The 24,759-nt window shown below is 41.3% G+C and overlaps 1 protein-coding gene across 1 annotated transcript in view; it reads left to right on the top strand.

Moving 5' to 3' along the window:
• Window positions 1-7,552, top strand: part of NRK (Nik related kinase) — a 297,272-nt gene extending 289,720 nt beyond the window's left edge. Inside the window, exon 32 of the mRNA XM_088482879.1 lies at window positions 7,186-7,552. Within this exon, the coding sequence (XP_088339005.1) occupies window positions 7,186-7,269 (84 nt within the window). The 3' untranslated portion in view covers window positions 7,270-7,552. The remainder of the gene's footprint in view (window positions 1-7,185) is intronic.
• The last annotated feature ends 17,207 nt before the right edge of the window (window positions 7,553-24,759 follow it).

Here is a 24,759-nt window from a genome sequence, read left to right as displayed (position 1 = left end):
ATCAATTGTTTGGAAAGACATATTTTTTTCAGTGGGAGAAAACATTTTTAACCCTGCTGCCCATTTTGCAGCTTCATCGGCTCTGTTGTTGCCCAGTGACACCGGGTCATCCTCACATGTATGGGCTTTACACTTGATTACTGCCACCACTTTGGGCAGTTGGATTGCTTCTAAAAGATGTTTTATGTGTCGAGAATGTGCAACTGGTGTGCCTGCTGCTGTCAGAAAATTTCTCAGACGCCATAGAGCCCCGAAATCGTGCATCACCCTGAACATGTACCTCGAGTTAGTGTAAATGTTAGCAGATTTGCCTGCTGCCAGTTCACACACTCTAGTTAGTGCTACTAACTCTGCCACCTGAGCTGAGTGAGGAAGACCAAGAGGTTTGGCTTCTATGATGTCTGTGTCATTTACAACAGCATAACCTGTACATAATTCACCTGTGTCTGTTTGTCCATGACAATTCCCATCCGTGTAAAAAGTCACATCTACATTCTCTAAAGGTGTGTCGTGTATGTCAGGTCTAGCAGTAAAGGTCTGATTCAGATATTCCATACAATCGTGTGTATCATTATGTCCGCTGGACTCACCCTCCGCCAGCAACTCGTCTCCTTCCACCCTTTGTACATCATGTTGTACATATGGTAAATACGTTGCTGGATTCAGCGTGCTGCAATGTTTAACAGTGATGTTCACAGGTGCGATTAGAGCTAGTTCCCATTTGGTAAACCTAGCCGAAGAGACGTGTCTGGTTTGAGCAGAGTTCAGCAGAGCAGATACAGCATGAGGAGTATAGACAATCATATCATGACCCAATACTACGTCCTCACTTTCACTCACCAATAGAGCGGTAGCTGCTACACTTCTCAAACAGGTGGGGAGTGATCTCGCCACAGTGTCCAATTGGGCACTGTAGTATGCTACGGGCCTACTGGCATCACCGTGTTTTTGTGTAAGGACACCTGCAGCACAACCATCGGCTTCCGTACAATACAAATGAAAAGGTTTTTCATAATCGGGTATTCCCAGTGCAGGTTCTTTGGTCAGACTATCCTTAAGATTAAGGAAAGCCTGTTCTGACTCCTCTGTGTGTATGACACCATCGGGCTTTGAGGAAGAGATTAAGTCCTCTAAAGGCAAGGCCAAAATAGAAAAACCTGGGATCCACATGCTACAGTATCCACACATTCCCAAGAAGGTACAAATTTGCTGTTGATTCTGCGGCAGTGTCATGTTCTGTATGGCCTGGATTCTATCATTTGTGAGATGTCTTAACCCCTGGGTTAGGCAGTGTCCCAAATATTTTACTCTGGATTGGCACGGCTGTAGTTTGTCCTTTGCCACCTGGTGTCCTGTATGCGAGAGATGAAGCAACAAAAGTTTAGTATCATTCAAACATGACATAAATGAATCAGAACACAGCAATAAATCATCCACATATTGAATTAGAACAGATCCATTTGCAGGTTGAAAAAATTGTAAACAGTCGTGCAATGCCTGGGAAAAGATACTGGGGCTGTCTATGAAACCTTGGGGCTACCATGTCCATGTATATTGCACACCTCTGTATGTAAATGCGAATAGATACTGACAGTCAGGGTGGAGAGGCACAGAGAAGACAGCAGAACTGAGGTCAAATGGCAGTGAAATGGGTTGCGTTTGGAGGGATCTGCATAAGAATGACAGCTGGATTTGGCACTACGGGGAATTGGCTTTCTACTACCTTATTAACACCTCTAAGGTCCTGTACCAGCCTATAACCCCTCCCACCACTCTTCTTCACTGGAAAGATGGGACTGTTGGCTACACTAGCTGTACGAATTAAAATTCCCTGTTGCCATAATCGTTCAATTATTGGATAAACCCCTAATTCTACCTCCTGTTTTAGTGGGTACTGGGGATTTTTTAGAGCTTGCCTACCGCTTTTCAAATTTACCATTACGGGGCTTACGTTTGCCATTAATCCAATGTCCTGTCTATCCTTAGTCCAAAGGGAATCTGGAATTTGGGACAACATTTGATCTACCTGGGATGGATTTTCATTTAAACTGGTAGAGTGATACATTATCCTTTGGGGAGTGTACAACATATCCCGCACCTCGTGCGCAACTCTCTAAGGGATATCTAAAAATACACCATCAGGGGTGCAATATATAACAAATCCCATCTTACATAACAAGTCTCTACCCAGCAGGTTAGTAGGAGCCGCAGCAGCCAGAAGGAATGAATGCCTGGTATGCAACGGCCCAATAGTAACATCTGTGGACTTTGTTAAAGGATAATGTTGCACTTTACCTGTTACACCCATTGTTGGTATTGTCTCGTTGGTCACCTGTAAATTAACGGGAAATTTTATCACTGACCTGGTCGCCCCTGTGTCTACAAGAAAAGGATATTCAGTACCAGCTACATCAACCATCATGACCAGTTCTTCCCTAGAACTTCCCGTTAACCTGACTATCTGTAGACTACAGGTATGACCTGACCCCTAGCGTTGGCTACCATTCTCCAATAAAGCATTAACGGAAACACTTGGAGCTGGTGCTTGCTGGATATTTGATGGTCTCTGTGCGTATCCCTTATGGGGATATCCAGGTACTCTCTGGTTTGGGGGTCCTACCCTTTTTACTCTGCAGGTTCTACTTAAATGTCCTGGCTGGTTACAATTAAAACATATTCGTGGATCGGATGAAGACACGGGTTGTTGTGAGGTTTGAGCGGGGGAAGCGGTGGTAGATATGGGTAGGGATATGGAGGATAAGGGTATTGTGGGGATATGGTTAGTGAGTAGTGTGGGACCTGTGGTTGTGTAGGGTTAGTAGAATAGAGCTGTGTTTGCTGTTGCATGGGATTAGTGAGGGCATATACCTGTTCAGGTGTAGGTGTGTGTGCAGATGCAAGTGTGTCTGTTGGCTGTGATGTTACCGTCATTCCTTCCAGAGCTTGAATACTGACAGCCATTAGTTTTTTGCTCTGGGTCTCTCTCTTCTTTGAGATGTTCTTATCATGTTCTATGGCAGATTCTATGAGTGTATCTATTGTGACTCCCCTCCAGCCAGGTTGTGAGGTCTGAACCCGAGTCTTTAAGTTTTCCTTAAGACCGTCCATGACTACCGTGACTATCATTCCCCTGTGGTAAGTGCTATCTTTAATATCTTCTATCCCAGTGTACTGGGTGATAGCCTGCAGAGCTTGGTCGCAATACTCTTCTGTAGATTCACTCTCCTTTTGCTTTATGGTGAAAATTTTGTTCCAGTTAACTACTACCGGCAAATATATACCCAATTGAGTTGCAATGCAGGAAATGTTACCTTGGTTTACTTGGTCCGTTAAGGGAACGTCACCATCCAATACACAATCCGTGATACATTTTGTCACGTCGGTATTGCGTGGTAGACAGGCCCTTAACACCACACACCAATCTTTATTAGTTGGCTCATGAGAACTACCCAAATTCCTCAAAAATCTCTGACATTTGGCTAGTTCCTTTTTGGGATCGGGGAAATCATTTATGATGGAATTTAGTTCTGCTCTTGTCCAATGACAATGCATTGCCACTTCCTTCGTGGGCACTACACCGTTCGCATCTGCATTTCCATCCGAATGGGATGCAGGCCGGCAGCGCTGCTACCTTTGACCTTGTTACTTGGCTGGGGGTTTAATCTGTTGCTGCTACATATGGTATTAACAATTTTACTCTATGGGTGCAGAGGGTGTTAGCACTTCCCTTGCTGTTACCGATGGAGATGGCGGCACCACTCGTGATTGTCGTGGCGTAGCATCTATCATTTGTACAGCATGGAAAATGGCAGACATTACAATAGGCTCATCATCCACATCATGAACATTTTCTTTATAGTTGCTAAAGAGGGTAAAAATTGCTTGTTACATTTTTATGGGTATTTTTGATAACTGTACTTGCACCTCCATCCACATAAGGTGGGGGTGGTGCGCGTGAACTGCTGGCAATACCTTCCACAATGCTACCTTGCTGCACGTGCGCACCATTGTGCGGCTCGCTCGCATTGCAATTCAGCGTCGCGGATGTATTCTCTGGCAATGCGCTCACAACGCTAGTTTGCGTCGCTTGCGCATTTTTAAGCCACACATCCCCTTCATGCTGCCACAACTTTAAACATTCATAATATTTGACCCTTTTCTCTTGGGAGCGCATCAGACTGATGTGATCCCGGACATTATCTAATACATCTTTATCAAAACTACCAAATCTGGAAACGGTCTAACACTCTTCATCGTCATTTTAAACCATACATCACAATACCTTATTGCATAAGTACCGTACTTAGTATGCATAATACGACGGGCCGATCCAAACGGCGCTTCCATTAGCAGCACATCATTGTCTAACATCTCTATTGTTTGCATGGCTCCCATTCTGAGACAACTCTTATGTTTTTCAATAAAGATTTAAACTGGTGAAAGACAGTCAAGATACTTTCACTTACCTGTGGACGATTTAAATGGCAGCGCCCACACAACTGTGCAGATTTGAAGAAGGCTACTCCACACACCCGGATAAGATTTAAGAAGGCAACTTCCACACCTATGGAAGTTTAAGTCGGCTACTTCCACACACCTCTCTACAACAAAGACAACATGTACGCCTGCTACTGTGTATAGAACGGTCAGCTGCTTACCGAGCGGCTAACACTTAGCCCTTAAAGGTCATACGGTACCTCTAACTTTAGGGAACAAGTTACCCCTACCAACAAATACTCACTGTTACACACTTTTTTCCTGCGCAGAAAAATACACGTTAACCCAGATATTGACAACAATTGAAAAGAATGTAAACCTCAACGGCTTTGTTTAAACACGTGGCAGCACGACCGAAAGTACGTATACACTATTGTGCGACCAGTCGCATACACAATAATGCGACTACCACACAACCGTATGACAACCTTTAGCTGCGTACACAAAAGTGCGTCTTTACTGTGCGCAAAACTGTGACTCAGCCGCGTGTTCAATACTGCGGCACCCCTTTAAATGTTAGGTTCTATCAACAAAGGAAAACAAACTTTTTCCTCTCTTGTCCCTGGATTCTAGTCAGCATCCCTGGCTCACACGAAAATGGGTAGCGATCTCTCAGCACCTAGCGGTTGCAGGTAAACCCTGCATGTGGCCACTCCACCCTTTGGTGAGAAATCGATAACCGTAAGTGCCGTGTGAGCGGGTAAGTGACTTCACTACGAGCCCCCAACTAACGATACTGCTTTTGAACCTCTATATACCCCTGCCTATACCTTCTAATATCCTGCCTATAAACCTCTAAGGATGACGCTAATTTGCGTACGCAGTCATATAGTATATAAAGACTCCAGACCTGTGGTTCCAAAGCACAAAGTATTATTCAAGTAAAAGTACAGCAGTTACACGCTATGATCCTCATATAATCTTAGCGCAAAGAGATTATACAGACCCAAGTACAATTATACATACGCAGCGCTCTCTTGTCCAGATGTAGGCACCAGCAAGAAACCCCTCGTCAATCAGCATTCAGCACGAAGACTAGGAACCCAGGGTCAGAGCACACATATTTATACCCCCCAGAAATAAACAACACAATAGAGAAGTTTGTTGCTAATACCATTGGTCCTAAAGGAGAGGGCATATGTTACAAGGCATTTAACAGGTTGGTTCAAATAGACACAGCCCAGCCTCTAACAACTGGTGGTCTCTGGTTTACCGCCTCATGCAAATCCTAACAGTTGTTCATATAATGTACATTTTGTTGCTTGAAGTCACTGCGGTCCATAAGTTGAGAATGCATGTTGCGATCTCTCCATCGATATTACCGGAATACTGCTGAGAGAGTACGCATCAGTACAATACTAAACATGGCTTACTTATCACGTATAAAACCTTAGTTACGAAATAACCTTTATTTCCTGGCAAATGTGCATACTCAAATCTTATACCTTATAGCTTATGGAACCTTGTATGTGAATATGTAATGTGTGAGTATGTGGGGTTTGATGTAAAGACCCAAGTTAACTTGGGGCAGATGCATGTGCATGAAGCTAATATTCAGCGTTTTCATACAGGGTCTTATGCATTCGCTAATATGCGACTAGTTAACAGCGCAATTGTGCGTATTAATGTGGGTATGAGAAATGGTGAAAGATGCAATCGCATGATGCTAATAGTAATATCGCCACATGTACTAAAGTGTGAGTTTATCTAAAATGGCGCTTAGGTGGCCATTTGCAAAATGGTGTCTTGCGATCTCATTTCCAAGATGACGTCTTGCGATCCAATTTTAAACTGATCTTGTCTCAGCCAATTATCCAACTTCGACAGGCGACATGCAGAATTCAAATGGGGCATGATAGTGGGTGCCCGATGGATTGGACATTCTATTTCCAAATGTTGTACAGACAATTAACATTCCTTGATCTATGGTGTCACGTAAGTACCTGGAATACCTCATGAAAAGCAATACTACCCACTGTGGACAGCGCAGTGGCCGACCACTGGTGCTTAATGATCATAACAGCAATGTTTGGCCAGAATTGTCCGTGATTATAACAGACAAGCTACACTGACTCAAATCACATCCACATTCAATGAAGGAGGTACCAGATGCATATCCAGTAGGTCAGTGCAGCGTTCTTTAGCTTCCATGGGATACGGGAACAGAAGACCCACCAGACTGCCCCTGTTAACACTATGACACTGGACACAGCGCCTCACATGGCCTTGTGATGTCACTAATTGGACCCTGGATGACTGACAACAGATGGCGTGGTCCGATAAGCCACAGTTCCAGTTGTTTCAGGCTGATGGTAGGGTTCGGGTGAGACACAGACCCCAGAAGGCCATGGGCCCAGTTATCCAGATGGCATGGGTCAACATGTCTTCCGTCCACTTGAGTCCACTCAAGTTGCTGCATTTCTCCGGGCTAGAGGGGGTCCTACATGACACTGGGCATCTATCCCATGACTATAGACACTTCAGTGTAGTAGGGCTCTTAAGTGCGACTTAAATTCTGAATATGGCCTAATGAAAATATTGTTGTGGAAGTCCACAGTTTGTTCTTTGATTTAGAATAAAGCACCTAAATACACAAGTACATATCTTTGTCGACTTTTTCTAGGCGGCATTTCTATATAATGATATATTCTTACTATGTTTATAAATATATCCTTTCTTTTTTTTTAGGTATTTTTTGCTTCAGTACAGTCTGGTGGCAGCAGTCAGATTTACTTCATGACTCTTGGACAACATGCTCTATTCAACTGGTAACCATGGTTATGGCTCTGGAGGAATGAAAAATAAAGTGGTGAACAATTGACGCTTTTGCATTTGTACTATAAACCAAAAACAGTACTAGTGGTGCTGCGTATTGGTTGTAGCGGATGCACTTGTTGGCATAAGGAAGATACACATGTAGCATTGTTAATGTTTCAGTGGGTTTATATCTATTATTTGCAGCATGAATTTTGCACAGAAGTCATTTTAATGCAATAGCAAAAGTGAGTTCCCCAGCTATTGTTAAACACTAGGGGCTTATGTAATAGGGTGCGACTTGCAAGTCTTCTCGTATTTTTAAAGTGGCAATCATTTTAAAGCTGGTTTTGCCTTTAAAATGACTGCTGCTTTAAAACTATGGGAAGACTCGCAGGAGTTCCCTGCAGCGCCTGCAAGTCGCACCCTATTACATAAGCCCCTATAGCTGGCAGAGCACATTGGGAGCTGAAGCTTTGAGAGTTGCAGTGTCACTTTAATAGACTGAAGCTCCCTTACAGGTTTGTGTCTATACTTAAGAAAAAAAACATTGCATACATTTTACTGGTACAGTACCTGGGTATTTTTCATAGTAATTTAGCTCATATTGCTTAATATCAGAGCTATTACTAATTGTATGTGCGTCCATAATTGTATTGTTCCCAAGATTTTAATGTACCTCTAAGAAAATTGTGTATTCTGGAAAGCTCCAAACTCCATTAGATTGCACTTTTGCCTCCGAATTTGATCTTGCTCCACTGACACTGTAATATAAATCTTACTTGAAGGACAGGAAATTCCATTTAAATATAGAAACCCTATATTCTGCAATGTAAAATATCTATGTATTATAGTTTGAGTGACATTTTAGTTATCGGATGAGTGCATGAAAAATGAATCAATTTTATGTATGTAGATGAAGTTACTTTGATATTGTAAAGTCATCCCAAATGATTCTAACGTGACATACAACAGCAATTTATGGTAAAACTAATAAACTTAAAATAATTAATCTTTAATTAGAGAGATTATATATTTTTAACATGTTTAAAAATGACAGACTAAAGCCTTTTAGCCTTATAAAGATTTATAGCTAATACTTATGTGGTTTACAGCCAGTGTGAACCAAATTTAGGGGTATATTCAGTTTTATGCCCCATCCTGTGTTATTCTATGGGAGTCATTCATCAGACAGAGATGTCATGACACTTGAATTAATTCACCTTATAAATACTGCCTCAAGACATTTCTATTTCACATGAGATAAGAATTCTAATGAATTAGCCTTATGAACTCACTTTATGCATATGCTGTATTTAATTTCTACTTTTTCTACAGGATTAAATGGAACCTAATGTTTAAAAATGATATATATGATATGGATTGGTTACTGAATGCTTCCCTATTTTGTCATTGTGCGTTTTTCTTGCAGTCAGCAATGACTGGGATTTTAGAACTAGTGCAAGTTATGATCTCCATTTATTACATTTAATGGCATACAGAACATGGATACCATTTTCATAGGTTTTTAATTGAGGAATTTTCAGCTGATTATTGGTTTCAGTTGAAAAAAACAAACAAAAAAACAAAAAGGTATTACACTAAAGCTAGGTGACAATGCTGCCCATTCTGTGAATACAAAGGCAGCCAGGTATAGCTTTGATGCATGACCACTGGTAATACTGTACAAGCTATAGTACATGCCCAGTTTACAAATGTCCTGCATACAATATTGCCCAATGCCAGTCTAAAACAGATTTCTAAATGTTAACCCCCATCACACGCTGCAGCCGAAGGTTCCTCTCTATAGGTTAGCCACACATGGTATTCTAATATATTTGGCATAAGGCTGGTATGATGGGCAGAACTCTGAATGTGATGGGACTGGATAATGCTGTTTTGGTGAAATTGGATGGTTGACATAAATCTGCAATAGAACAGAGCTGTGTGTGGTTGGCATTGGATTGGAATACAATTGGCGCTGCTATGGTGAGCATAGGGTTGTATGTGGTGAGTATGAGATGGTCATGGAAATTGGGCTTTTACATTTCAAAGGGGGGGATTGAGTATGAATTATGGGCACAGGACTGTGTATGCCAGGCTTATATTTAGTAGGCTTAAGGATGTTATTTTGGGCATCAGATTGTGTAAGGTTGGTAAGGTTCTGTGATGGGCACGTCACTTATGTTGGTCATAGTTCTCTGTGTGTGTTGGTCATGGGGTTGCAGTGGACATGTTATGGTAGGTATGTGCTTTTGAGTTGGGCAGCATGTGAATGACTAAAGGCTGTTCTACTTGGTACAGACCTGTAGTCAGTATAAGGCTATTAAGTTAGATACAGGGCAGTATGTCATATGCATGAGGTTCTATGCGGCGGGTACTCAGCTATTATTGATGTATGGTTCTCCTATGCATGATGGGTACATTTCTGACATACTGTGCTTATTATATAGTGTTCAGTAATGTTTAGGGTGTACAGTTATTCCTTCATTTACACTTTCCAGGATGTTACACCTTTTACTACTCTCTTAAAAATTTAAATTGTGATTTATCTGATTTATACTTACTTAATGCACTTAAATTAGTATTCTAATCAACAAACCACGTAATAGAAAGTTAATGGTATGTTTATGTTTGTAAGCTGGAGACAGTAAAGTTGGACTAGAAGTCACATGAGGTAAAAGGTAGGTGTTGATGAAGTAGAGTAAGGGAGTTTAGGAAAGATTTGGTAGAAAGATATGATTAGTAACAAGAAGGTAAAGGTAAGTGAGGATTCACTAAGGTTATGCTTGACAGCAACAAACTGCAATTTCTGTCAGAGCCAGATTAAGACACTGATTGATATCCGCAGACTGAAAAATGTGATGGCTGGAGATATTTGTTAGTGCTACAATAGTGCTTGTTAATTATTGAGGCTCCACTGTAATGACTCAACAGTGCTGATTCCCCTTGAGCGGCTGTTTCAAATCTCCCACCTAAATTGAATTGCTGTTTTACATTGCTAAATAATTCCACCTCTAACCACATAACAGGCCATTGTGGACGACATGGACACTAAGCAAGTGGTGGATGGGGTGAAATGTATAGGGAGGGTCTTTGGCAATAGTTGAATGCTAATTAAAAGTAAATGTCCAAATTACATACAGTATGTCCAAGTCTTTTTTTTTTTTTTTCAAAGAATAAAAAAGTAAACAACCAGCTGCTCCTCTTGGTAGGTCCTTGACAGTATTGACCTAGAACAGAACTCATATGATACAAAACACCAAAAGAGCACCAATAGTGTAGTATTTTAGCAAAAAAGGAATAAAATATGTATTATTTCTTCAATTAGTTTGCATACATTGATGCTTATCTTTTGTTTTGTGGAATAGATGGTTCTTTAATCTCCTGCTCATGTTTCTCCATGTACAGTATATCACAAGCCAATAGAGACTTCCTTCAATTTCCAGCCTTCTGCAATGGTCCTATTAAAAGATCTTTGCATCAAAGGCAACAAAAAAGGCCCAAGTTCACTCAATTTGTAGTATTTCACCAAGTTATATTTATTTAAAATAAATAAATAAATTATATATATATAAACAATCTGCTTGATCGGCACTCCATCTATAATGTCCAGCATCCGGGGTGCAAGGGTCCCAGGAGGTAAATATCCACCAAACAGTCCAATGGCACAGGCAGCACTCCACAAAAAAAAAGATACAGAGACTTCAACATGTGTAGCAACGTTTCAGATGCTTTACTGCATCTTTCATCAAGGCTTGATGAAAGATGCAGTAAAGCATCTGAAACGTTGCTACACACATTGTCTCTGTCTCTTTTTTCTCTTTTTATTTGTGGAGTGCTGCCTGTCCCATTGGAATATATATATATATGTGTGTTTGTTTTTACTTCTAAAAATATTTTTTTTGTAAAACAAGTGGGTTATCCTCTTTGGAAACACATGTTATTAAGTCCACTCCACCCTTCCAGCAGATGTGAGCTCCTGGTGCACCTAGTTTAGTTCCTTTTTGGATTAACCCCACTTAACCAACTCAACATGTTATGTCTGAGACTTCTTCAGGGGTGTAATTTTCTGCAGTTGATCCTCTCCTGTCAGTGTCTGTGGTTTCTGCAGTTGATCCTTTCCTGTCAGTGTCTGTGGTTTTCTGCAGTTGATCCTCTCCTGTCAGTGTCTGTGCTTTTCTGCAGTTGATCTTCTCCTGTCAGTGTTTGTGACTGAAATAGCACTGACACTGATAGTAGAGGAAGCCATCAGATGAGTCCTGCATAGCAGCCCCACTCCCCTACCTGTCTGGTGACTGGAATAGAGTAGTGATAATACCAACATCAGCTGTATGAGCGCACTCTTGCTCATAACTCTTATAAACCGAAGATGGTGATGGCTGGACTATGCTTCTTCAGTGTGCCTGAAGCCCTGTGAAGCTTTGGATATTTGGTATAGAGAGAGCATTTTTCACACACAACACAGCCACAACAACTTAACTCACTTAGGGCGGGATGTACTAAAGTGCAAAATGCAGTAAAACCCCCGAAAATGTAGTTTTCGGGGATTCTAATATATATGTACAAAGCACTGGAATGTGATGCATTCCGGTGCTTCGTCCCGGTGGGTAACACCATCTTCAGGTGGCATTACCCAATAGAAGCCTATGGGCTTATTATCGGGACACTCCCCCTGAGAGGGATCCAATCGGATCCCTCCGATCTCCCCCCGCGGCCTTCATGCGCATGCCTGAATTTAGATGTTCATTATAAATATATGTTCTTAGGAGCTTATGATGCCTAGAATGCGTATTGCTTACATTTATTTAGTGCACTTTGAAGCATATATAAAAGCAATGTAAACAGGAGCTAATATTTATAGGACACCAGTATACTCTGTTTCTATTTGCACACAAAGCATTTTATTTACAGTACATGCAGTCTGTTTTAGGGGAATATCTGAACCGCATATCAAAATTGTGGTAGTGCCATTAGGCATCTACGTACCAGTATATATACGATACAAAATTAAGCAATATCCATTTTAGCCATCATAAACTCCAAATTAAACTCTAAATAATATACATCAAAATGAACAATTAAACTTCGGTCAAATTGAGTGGGTTAGAAATGAAAGTTAAATAACAATATTTCCTAGACATGGACCGCCATGTCTGTATGGTTGAATGGTTTAAATAGTGTTCAGGAAGTGAGAAGTGTGAAGGAAAATTGCCTTATACAGGGGTGACTGGGAATATCTCATGCAGCATTCCAGGTATCAACAAATGAAAGTGTGAAGCTTACAAAATTCCCTTTTTCATGTAACAGATTTGCCTTTTAGCTACTGTACGTCTTTAAAAATGTATGTACTAAGTAACTGCTATGTGCAATCTTTATGTAACATTTTGAATCAAACAAAACCAACTGAATGCAGCAATATTATACATGACAAGCAATGCTGTAATCTCCATGTCTTTTATATCTTTGTATTTTTAAATACAACATATGTTCATAAAACTTCCTAATTACATGAAATTATTTGTCGATTAATAATAAAAATATATTGCCAGAGGCACATCTGCTCCGTGTGTTGTTGGGGGTGTTTTTTGTTTGTTTTAACAAGTGGCAAATATCCACATAGGCACAGCTTGACCATCAAAAGACAAATATTTTGTTTCACTCATTCCGTTTCATTACCACAGATGCAACTTAATTGGCAGTCAATCCCATAAGACTCCTCTGTATGCTTGTCTCTTGAAATGAGAAATATCGGAAGTGGCTGCACTGTTTGTTTATTGTGATAAAATACACATTACACTACCTCAGGAGAAACTGGATTAAATATGCCTCAAGCAGTACTTGTACAAAGACATTGCTCTGTGCATTGAAAGCTGTTCTCACTCATGGAAAGACATACATCTCGCACCCTGCTGTGCAATCCACTTTTATCATTGTATTATTTAAATAAATATATATAATTAAATGCATCGAAATGTTGATTTTTAAAAGCAAGAGAATCAACATAGAAAACTTCTATCACTATCGCAAACTTACCACATAGACAGAATTAATATTTAGCCTTTCAGTTACTAAGAACTAGTGACAACAGTGATGTATGAGGCCCTCTATGTCAGCTGTGTTCTCATGAATATTGGTCCGGTCCACTAAATAGCTGTCCCAAGTGTATGAAGGTCATGGGTCCACTAAATGATAGCAACCTTTAAGTACCCCACAAAGGATTCACAAAAGAATATAACAAAGTGAAATGACTGTTATAGAAGACTGTACGTAAGTGGGATAGTTAAAGGCCCAGATACAGTGGTGCAAACTCTGAGCTGGGGTCTCTGGAATCACCAGCTTTTGGAGCCTTTGTAGTTTCATATTCGTGCAGAACTGAAGTGAAGTCATCGTTTGGTGCCTCTGGCATAGACAAGCCACCTGAGACTGCTCAACAGTCCTTGCTGGTGAGTCCACAGTCAGAAAGAGAGGGAATGGACCAACTTTCCTGGCATTTGAGGGAGCTCTCCCAGGAGAGTGGACAACTATCCTGCATACTGGCTTCTTCTCCAGCAAAGTAGGTGGGGCATGGGCATGATGATGTGATTAGCTGTTTTTTAATATTATAAATTAGGGACACAATTACTTGATTTTGCCCCACCCCTCCCACCTGGCCTCCCCATCTCTCCCAGAAACAACATTCAGGAAAGCATGACCTGATTATGGAGTCACAGTGAAGGGAGACCCAGTGCAATTGTTACCATCGCTACTCAGTACCACCGCAGGGTGATTTTTTTGCCATGTTTCTCTCCCGACTTCCAAACATGTAATGTCATGATGCCACGTTGAGGAAGTGGGACCCGACAATTGCTCCAGTAAGATGAACACTGCTGGGAGGATGCCCTGAGCAGTGATAGTGCTGCCTCCAGGGCCCAGTGACCTGGCCAGCAGCACTGCTCACACACTCCTAGTATGGGTGTTGTTACTGTACTGCTATTCCCTATGGATACCTCTAAATCTGTACACCCTAAACGTCGCTATTTAGCGTTGTAAGTCACAAGAAAATAATTGCTTTCCAGACTTTGAGTGTGGTTCCAAAGCACAAAGTTATTATTCACATAAAAGCATTTAGTTAGATGCTGTGATCTAAATACAATTAGCGCAAAAGGTTATACATAAACAAGGTACAGTCGATACATTATGCAGGCACTCTGGATCCAGATTTCCGACATCAAAGGTGAAGCCTCCGTCAAAAGAAAGAATATGATGACTAACTACTGAATATAGAGCGCCTGCATATATACCCTTACAGAGAGCAGGCAATACAATAGGAACGAGTTGGCATAATCCCATTGGTTCTTCCTCTTGGTTCTTCTGTCATAGGTCAGTTTGTACAATGGTAGTTCAGCCCTCCAATGGCTCTTTGTGTGTGTTTTAACTAATCAATAGACACTACATACAGAATACATTCTAACACCTAATTTTCTATAATCCATAACTTGCAGACGCATGTTGCAATCTCCTTGCCGATGGAAATAGACAGTGGTTTAGAATGGTACCAAACATGGTTTGCTTATCATGTACTAAACCTTAGATATCAAATACATACATTTTACATCATAATTAATAACTTTAATATAAACCATAATGTGCAGGAACCTTTTATGAGTGCGTGTATATTTACGATTATATGTAAGTATGCTTTGTGTGTCTACATGCAGGGTAAAAGGTGCGTGTGTATGTTTCTATTTACAATTGCAACAGTATATATATGTGTGCACGCATTGTGAATACCCATGTGATCGTTTAAGTGTATATATATATATATATATATATATATATATATATATTAGGAATGTGCAGGCTCGGATAGGTTCGAGTTTGCACGTGGAGTTCGGATTTTTCCCTCCAAAAAAACGGAACTCAGAAAGAGGCAAAACGTCATCTTGCACGGACGAACATCATCATTCCTGGACTTTTGTCCAGGAATGATGATGTTCGTCCATGCAAGATGACGTTTTGCCTCTTTCTGAGTTCCGTTTTTTTGGAGGGAAAAATCCGAACTCCACGTGCAAACTCGAACCTATCCGAGCCTGCACATCCCTAATATATATATATATATATATAGAAATCACAGGGGCTCTGCACTCACCATAATAACTAACAATAATAATAATAAACATAATAAACAGTGGGGGTTTGGTTCATGAATTGATCAATGCATTTAAGTTTGCAGCCCCCGTCACGGGACCCCACTTTACTGCAAGTCAGACTTGCAGTAAAGTGGGGTCCCGTGACGGGGGCTGCAAGCTTAAATGCATTGATCAATTCATGAACCATAACACCACTGTTTATTATGTTTATTATTATTGTTAGTTATTATGGTGAGTGCAGAGCCCCTGTGATTTCTATTTAAACAATGTGGTCACATACCATGCTGCACCCAAAAACTAGGAATGGTGAGTGCCGTGGATTAGTGCTATCTATATATATATATATATATATATATATATATATATATTTTATATACATAGCTTCAAACTGGTTATTATTAATATTACTTCTGTCTGAACTAAAAAAATGACAGACAATGGAGTTTGTCCTGTTCACAGGTGGCGCAAGCTTTGGCAAGAAGTCTGATAACTTTAACAAAAGGCTTTCCTATGTTTATTCAGAATACAATTGTCAGTTCTTCTTAACCACATCAGCATGGGACACAAGGCCTACAATTGCTAACGATAGCTACACGTCTGACAATTGTTTCTAAATCCAAATTCAGAATACTCCCTATAAGGATATCAGTCTGTGTTATACTTCAATTGCCACAGACATACTGTATCTTATATGCTAAGTAAACACTCACAGTATCTCTGTGTATTCTTAATTATTTGTTACAGACATGTCTACAAGACATGTCGGTCATCACTGAATATATGAAGTCTTTAAATATATATATTTATATGTGTATTCGTGCGTATGGGGTATGATAGGATTTTAAACAGAAAAAAGGATCTCAGACTGCACATTCTGGACATATATATATAATTGGAGGTGCTACCTGTGGAGACCATTAATATATACACAAAGAAGAAATACAGGTGCACAACTCCAAATTAACTGATTATATATAAATAAATACATTTTGCAGTAAATACAATAGAGGTTTTTGGCATAATCTTGGCCAAGCTTATGGGCCTGCCCACCATATCCGGGTAACCTCTTGTCGGGCAGGTCCCTAACATACTAAGGCTCAAATCCAGAGTGCAGGACACCCCCAAACTAGCCCAGCCAATCCACCCCACAGCACCGCTCTAATAAGAAAAGTGAAGTGTTAAGAGCAGCCGCTGGCCGCATATAAAGCATAAAAATAAAAAAGTGAAATACATATATATAAAGGAAACAGACAGTGAAGTATTAAAATGTGTTAAAGGAAAATGTGTTATACTGCGGTGCCCTGAAGCAGATCAGCAAAGCAATCTAGGGGGACCCACACCCCAATAATGAACCAAAGCTGCACTACACAGTCTAAATATTAGCAGGACTTACCTATATTGTGCCCTGACTGGTGTGCATATTACATTGCCAGACTCCATGCTGTAACCAATGTAGTAGAAGTGCTAGTCTGAGTGGGAAGTGGCTCAGGCTTCCCAGGTGTGCAAATCAATGCACTAATTAGTTTATAAAGAAAAAAGGATCTCAGACTGCACATTCTGGACATATATATATAATTGGAGGTGCTACCTGTGGAGACCATTAATATATACACAAAGAAGAAATACAGGTGCACAACTCCAAATTAACTGATTATATATAAATAATATATATTTATTATATATTATTTATATATAATCTCTTAACACTTCACTTTTCTTATTAGAGCGGTGCTTTGGGGTGGATTGGCTGGGCTAGTTTGGGGGTGTCCTGCGCTCTGGATTTGAGCCTTAAGCTGGCCACACACTAGACCAATTTACATCCAACCATCCAACTAGTTGATTGGTTGGAATGAAAATCTGGTAAGGAATGAAAGTAAATGACAATGAGCAATTTGCTCCCAAACGCCGGAAAATGGACAAAAACTGTTGTTTGAACAAATTGTAGATCAAACATTTAACAAACTTTTCTGAATGACCATTTTCATCTGTTTTCTGGCATTTAGGAGCAAATTTCTGATCATCATTTAATCCCATACGTTACCAGATTTTCATTCCAACCAATCAACAAGTTGGCTGGTTGGATGTAAGTTGGTCTAGTGTGTGGCCAGCTTTAGTATGTTAGGGACCTGCCCGACAAGAGGTTACCCGGATATGGTGGGCAGGCCCATAAGCTTGGCCAAGATTATGCCAAAAACCTCTATTGTATTTACTGCAAAATGTATTTATTTATATATAATCAGTTAATTTGGAGTTGTGCACCTGTATTTCTTCTTTGTGTATATATTAATGGTCTCCACAGGTAGCACCTCCAATTATATATATATGTCCAGAATGTGCAGTCTGAGATCCTTTTTTCTTTATAAACTAATTAGTGCATTGATTTGCACACCTGGGAAGCCTGAGCCACTTCCCACTCAGACTAGCACTTCTACTACATTGGTTACAGCATGGAGTCTGGCAATGTAATATGCACACCAGTCAGGGCACAATATAGGTAAGTCCTGCTAATATTTAGACTGTGTAGTGCAGCTTTGGTTCATTTTTGGGGTGTGGGTCCCCCTAGATTGCTTTGCTGATCTGCTTCAGGGCACCGCAGTATAACACATTTTCCTTTAACACATTTTAATACTTCACTGTCTGTTTCCTTTATATATATGTATTTCACTTTTTTATTTTTATGCTTTATATGCGGCCAGCGGCTGCTCTTAACACTTCACTTTTCTTATTAGAGCGGTGCTTTGGGGTGGATTGGCTGGGCTAGTTTGGGGGTGTCCTGCGCTCTGGATTTGAGCCTTAGTATTTTAGGGACCTGCCCGATAAGAGGTTACCCGGATATGGTGGGCAGGCCCATAAGCTTGGCCAAGATTATGCCAAAAACCTCTATTGTATTTACTGCAAAATGTATTTATTTATATATAATCAGTTAATTTGGAGTTGTGCACCTGTATTTCTTCTTTAGGATTTTAAACAGTATGCGGTGGCAATGCGATCGCCCCGATGCTAATAATAGCATATTAGCATCACACACAATGGTTTCATGCTGACGACGCAAGATGGCGTCGTCAGGGGTATCCTAAAATGGCGTTGCTCGATATTCATTTTAAGATCTGGTCTCAGCCAATCATCCAGCTTCAACAGCCATTCGAATCAGAGAGATTCTGCCTTTATTAACTCTTTGAAGAATAGACTTCTAGCCAGTGTTTGTAAGGCATATTGCCAGTAGAGCCAAAACTAAGCAGGAATATATGTAGTGATCAGAGTGTACAGTAACCTAAACAAACATAGCATCAATTAGGTTATGGAGACCTGTGCCAGGACCATTCCTCCTGTCAGGTGAGAATCTCATCTCAGGCAAGACTTTTCTAGGAGCAGCAAAGATTAGGCTTTCATCCATGCTCGTGTAGGCACCAGTCTGCCACTACTCCTTCTACAAGCACAGCACTCAATGATTGCAGGATGATGCACAATGGGAAACCAGCTGCCTCTGCTTCCCCCCTGCAGGTATGGCTTCAGTCAGAGCCAGATTTAGACCTCATGGGGCCCTAGGCAGGATGCCAGTTTTGGAGCTCCCCTCCCTCAAACAATCCATAGCACTATATTTTAATTTCTGATTCATGCCCCTGTACAGCACCTTGAAGAAAAGTTTCTCTGCGGCCTTGAAATGTCGGTTATGTATGTATGGGTTGGGTATGGGATGCCGGCACTCAAAATCCTGACGCTGTCGTCCTGACAAGGTTGGGATGCCGATACCTGCCGGTAAGTATCCTAAACCTACCCCTAACCCTCCCTCCTTGCAGCCTAAACCTAACTTTCCACCTCCAGCAGCTTAACTCTAACTCCTCTCAGCACAGACCCCCTCTTTTCTCACATCACTGAGCCCTCTCAGCACAGACCCCTCACAGCGCAGACCCGCTCTTTCACTTACCCCTCTCAGCACAGACCCCCTCCCTCATAGCACAGGCCCGCTCTTTCCTTACATCATTGACCCCCCACAACACAGACCCCCTCTTTCCTCACATTCCGGACCCCTTTCCCCTCTCAGCACAGACCCCCCTCCCCTCACTGACTTCTCTTTCTTCACATCACTAACCCCTTTCAGGACAGACCTCCTGTGAGGTTCTGAATTTGTTGTGGACCCGGGGTGGTGATAGGAGTAGACACAGAAGCAGACTTAAATGAAAAAGTGTGGTTTTTAATAAGTGACTTAGACAACATCTGAATGGCAAATGAAAAAGTCCAGGTATAGCACTAAAGTGCACTTGATAACTGTAGTAGGGGTTAGTGGGGAAATGTCCAGAATGTGACAGGCAGGAACAGTCCAGTATACAAATATGGTGAGCTGTAACAGAATGCAGGTTAGATGAGCTGTAACTGAATGCAGGTATGGTGAGCTGTAACAAATGCAGGCTTGAGGTAATGAAGTCCAGCTGGGAGTGAAATGAGGCAAGGTGCAGGGAAACAGCAGGTTCAGTTACTCAGGCAGGTGAAAAGGTATATGGAGGGTGCAGGGTAAGTCCAGCAGGTTGGAGCAGGCAAGGTTCAGGCTAGAAGCATATAACAAGCAGGCAGGTAAGGCACAGGTAACACCCCTAATAGCACATTGTGCCACACAGTAATGCCCCTTACACATTATGCCACACAGTAATGCCCATTTCATCCCACCCTGAAAGATCTACTTCACCAACCCTCCTCTCCACTCCTACCAGTCTGTCAACTCAGCTCAAGACAGGTTGCACAGTTTCTATGTCTGTGTAGAATCAGATTATTGGGAACATAGTTTATAACCTGTAAACTGGGTGTATCAAGTTAGTGCCCCTTATACAGTCCCCACTGTAGTTGTGCCCATTATGCAATGCCCCCTGTACTAGTGCCCATTATGCAATGCCCCTGTAGTAGTGCCCCTTATGCAATACCCCCTGTAGCAGCACCCCTTAAGCAATGCCCCCTGTAGCAGTGTCCCTTATGCATTGCCACTGTTGTAGTGCCCCGTATGCAATGCCCCCTGTAGCAGTGGCCCTTATGCAATGCCCCCTGTAGCAGTGCCCCCTGTTGTAGTGCCCTTATACCATAGGCAAACGCAGGGGGGGTTCCCGTCTGCCTGGAAGCCCCCCTCCCCAGCCCACACCATGACCACAATAGATATAGTAATATAATAGAATGTTACTAGTGCTACATGTTCTTCTCAGTATCACAAATTAAATAATTAGCACCACCTGCAAATTTTAACATGTATTAGTCAGTAGTAAATAACCTGTGCACCAACTAGGAGATCTGGCAAATATTCACTGTTAGGGATGTGTTGCTATAGAGCCCAATATGTACATATATGTCCTTGGCAGTGCTAGGTTACTCTGCTGCTTCCCCAGACTCCCAGGAATTGCTCTAATACTCTGGAATGGTGCCCACATCTAAAATAAAAACATTGATCTCAGGCAGGATGGCCCTACTGCCGCATCTAATGGCTTACTGTGATCACTGGTCCTGTATATGCTGGAATTATGACACACAATACACTTTGTATGATGCATATTAAAGCTGGTTAAGTGCTAATTATGCCCTCTTCATGTACTGGCCACACTCACTCTAATTCAAGCTTTTGGAAACCCCCCTCTAAAAATCCTGCGTTTGCCACTGCTTATACAATCCCCCCTGTAGCAGTGCCTCTTATTCAATGCCCCCTGTAGCATTGCCCCTTATGCAGGGCCCTCTGTAGTAGTGCCCCTTATGCAGGGCCCTCTGTAGTAGTGCCTATATGTAGTGCCGCTGTAGTTGTGCCCATATGCAGTGCCCCCTGTAGATGTGCCCATATGCAGTGCCCCCTGTAGTTGTGCCCCTTAAAGTAGTGTCCCTGTAGTTGTGCCCCTTAAAGTAGTGCCCCCCCCCAGTACTTACCTGACTCCACGCGGCCATTGTCCAGGCTGTTGCTCCCGCTGCCGTGCTGACTGGATCTAACCTGATCCAGCAGGCGTGGCCGCACAGACTCATGTCGCGTGTGACATCATGACGTCACCCGAGCAGTGCATCACTGGGAACGCTGGCCTCTGAAGCGATATAGGCTTCCTTATCCTCCGATCACTTCAAAAGCCATCATTCATCTGCCCTGTCCTGACACTCCACCTCCTCCTCCCCCCACCTGTAGGGGCAGGGCTCTGCATCTTAAAATGCAGGTTCTCTCCAGGGCCGGATTCCGGGGAGCCATGGCCATGGGCCCCTTGGGACCTGCCGGGCCTTTGGCATCTGCCTAGCGATAAATCCGGCCCTGGCTTCAGTTACACAGTGACCAGCAGGGACACAAGGTAGTGTTACTGCAATGACTACAGTGCCACCTGGTGATTAGTGGCACATTGCTCCATTGTTCCATCCCACAATCAGCATAAACAAAAATAAGAGAATCATTTTATTGAAGCCAGCTAATAAGTGTTTGGAAAGAATTACATTGTTGTATATACCCAATTAACCAATACAATATGTTGCACTTTAACAGTTTTATCTAGTTAGCATTAACTTATCTCCAAAAGTCTCTATACATGACTAAATAATACTTAAGTATGCTTTAAACTGAGAATGTATTTAATTAATGGCAGAGTAATTACACTATGTAAACAAAAGTGATTGGACACTGACAGCAAATAGATCAACAAGATTTTATTGACGTCAGTGTTTTCTATGTCCACAACGTGCAGTCACCCTTTGTAGCAAACTGTCCACAAGTTCCTGATAACAGCAGGTGGTATGTTTTGCCATTCCGACTTAAGTACAGTGACCAACTGTGACACTGAAGAAGGTCAAGTCGGAGAGAGAGGTTTGCTAGCGATTTCTACGTTCCTTCAAATGTTGCCATTATGCTATTTAACAAAGTTTTCAGAGCTTGACTGTGGGGACTTATACCATCTTTAGATGTAGATAGCCCTCTCCTATCCATTTGGATCCATCCCCCCTTCTCCAGCATTAGCATCCTAAGGAAGCCGGCAGTGTAAACTTTTGCCACTGCTATTAGTGGCAAAAGTGTAACTGTTAGATCTGTTGGGACAGCTGCTTATCAGAAAAGGTGCCCCTGCATGGGCATGATGAATAGCCCCTGATCATGTTTCAAAATTGTAGTGAAAAGCATCAATATGGAACAAGAGGGGCATTTATAGCTATGTTGATACACTGCTAATAGGTAGTGTGGCCCTAATAACGACTGCAATAGAGAGTCCCTATGATGTCTATCATTTATTAACTATGTAACTAAAATGAGTGGGCGGGACTGGAGTGTTTAGATCATTCACTTCCCTTTTCTAGGAGATGTGTGCAGTGCACACATATACAGTACAGTACAGTCCACGTTGCTGGAAGTTCTGTCTGCTTGCCGCACGGATAGAAGGAGCTCTAAAGGCATTCCAGTAACATTGAGGAAGATATCCGTGAATGAATATTGTGATCCACCATTTACACCATTCCCGACCACTCACAAATAATATGGCTTTCTCAGGTGCATATGTGTCTAGCGTGAACATGTCCTTAGTGCACTCTCCTATATCAGAACACCCCTGTCCTGCCTTCCCTGTTGTAACTTAAGTGGTAGCATCACACATATCTACATGCTCTACATGTGTGCGCCACTGTTCTGAGCATGCGAAGAGCGAATCATGCAATACACACTACACAACCTGCGTAATCCTCACTCTGCATAAGGTATGGTGTTACCATTAGACACTTAGATTAGTTGAATGGGCATGTTGCAGGGATGCAACATATTGTATTGAAAATCTAATGATCACTGACGAAAAAAGCAAATCCCTTCCCTGGTCTCCCCAATTCCCCATAAATATAATTCCTTTAGGAGGAAGAGAAGAGTTTATAAGGAGAGGGGGATAAAGCATGGATGCTGATTCCAAATCCCTGACTGCTTGACATTACCTGTACATGTCATATTTATAATATATACCAACCTACAGTAATGGAATCACACAGTATACTTACTTCATATTTAAGAACTTTTAAACCACTTGCTGTATTTTCTACCCTTACCGCTAACACTCTTTAGAATACAAATATACTCCTATAAATGAAATCAATGTGTGAAATGAATTTAAAAAAATATGTGTGACGCAACCTTGGCAATTATGTGGACCAGTCTGAAAAAAATATAAATCTTGCTGATTTGAAGGAGCGTTCATACTAGAAGAACTGTTTACCCATGGCGGTACCTGTGCTTGCATTATTGGACACAAAGGTTTGTCCTACACATCAAGACATTTTGCACATAAATGGTTTTCTACTTCACTGACAACAAAATACAGAAAATAAATGTCTAATCACTTCAGCAAATTCACATTTCAGTAGTATTATTTCTATGCCTACAAATCAACAATGCCCTCTACAAAGGTCTAAGCACAAGCACAAAAAGACCTTAAAATATGTTGTATTTATTCATTTATAGTAAGATGTAAGAACTTGACAGGGCATTTTCATTCTAGAGCCACATGCAAAAATTATGTTTTACATTTGCACAATAAATACATTGCTGTTCCTTCAGTATATAAACAGCGCGGGATTGGTGCATATTCAACAGAACACTGTATATTTTGAAAGCCTGCAAAAAATAAGAACCGAATAAATAAAACATACATACTGAATAAACATTGTTGTTCTCTAGCGTTGCCTTTATTACGTAAATACCTTTTGGAAAATGTCACAGATATGGAAAATAATCCACTTAACATCAACATTCATTTTTTAAAGAATGCCTACTGTATTTGTTGCATAAAAGCAATTAGAAATGTATGTTGTTTATACTCCAGAGGCTGTAAGATGGGCCAGCCTGTTCCTGTGGTAAAGAAATAAAATATAAATTGCTTGAGTTGGGGAACAGAACCATTGAGGGGTGATTGTATTGTAATTGCCATTCTGTAAAACAAGCTTAGGAAACCTGTGGCTCTCCAATTTGTGGAATTATAAGTCCATATGTTTGCTGTAAAATGTCTGCGGTTGGACAATCTTGATTCACAGATTCTGACCCGAAAATGGTTGGAATTGGTAAGTCATTATTTTTAACATGTTGAATTTCCCTGATTTCCAGACGGATCGCTGATCATCAATGTCTTCTGGCCGGCGGTTTTGATCACCGATCGGCAGAGAAGATTGGTGTAGGCAGAACGGGGAATCGAACCATATGTCTCAGGATCAAAATAGATGACTATGCATGCCAAGTATTCATTTTTGCTAGGACATAATAGTCAAATTATTAGCACATCACACCTGCTTCCCAAATCTATAAGTATTAAGCTAACAAAATAAAATACTTAGGAGTCCCAGAGTTTCTTTGTAGGCGTAGATATGCCTGTTTCCAGGCATATGATTTGCAACACGTGTAGGCTAATACAAACAGATT

Source organism: Taudactylus pleione, unplaced genomic scaffold (assembly GCF_031769625.1).
Source record: "Taudactylus pleione unplaced genomic scaffold, aTauple2 ptg000296l, whole genome shotgun sequence".
In the NCBI taxonomy this organism is placed as follows: Eukaryota; Metazoa; Chordata; class Amphibia; order Anura; family Myobatrachidae; genus Taudactylus; species Taudactylus pleione.
The sequence above is the reverse complement of the archived record's forward strand: the minus strand, read 5'-3'. Positions and strand labels throughout refer to the sequence as shown.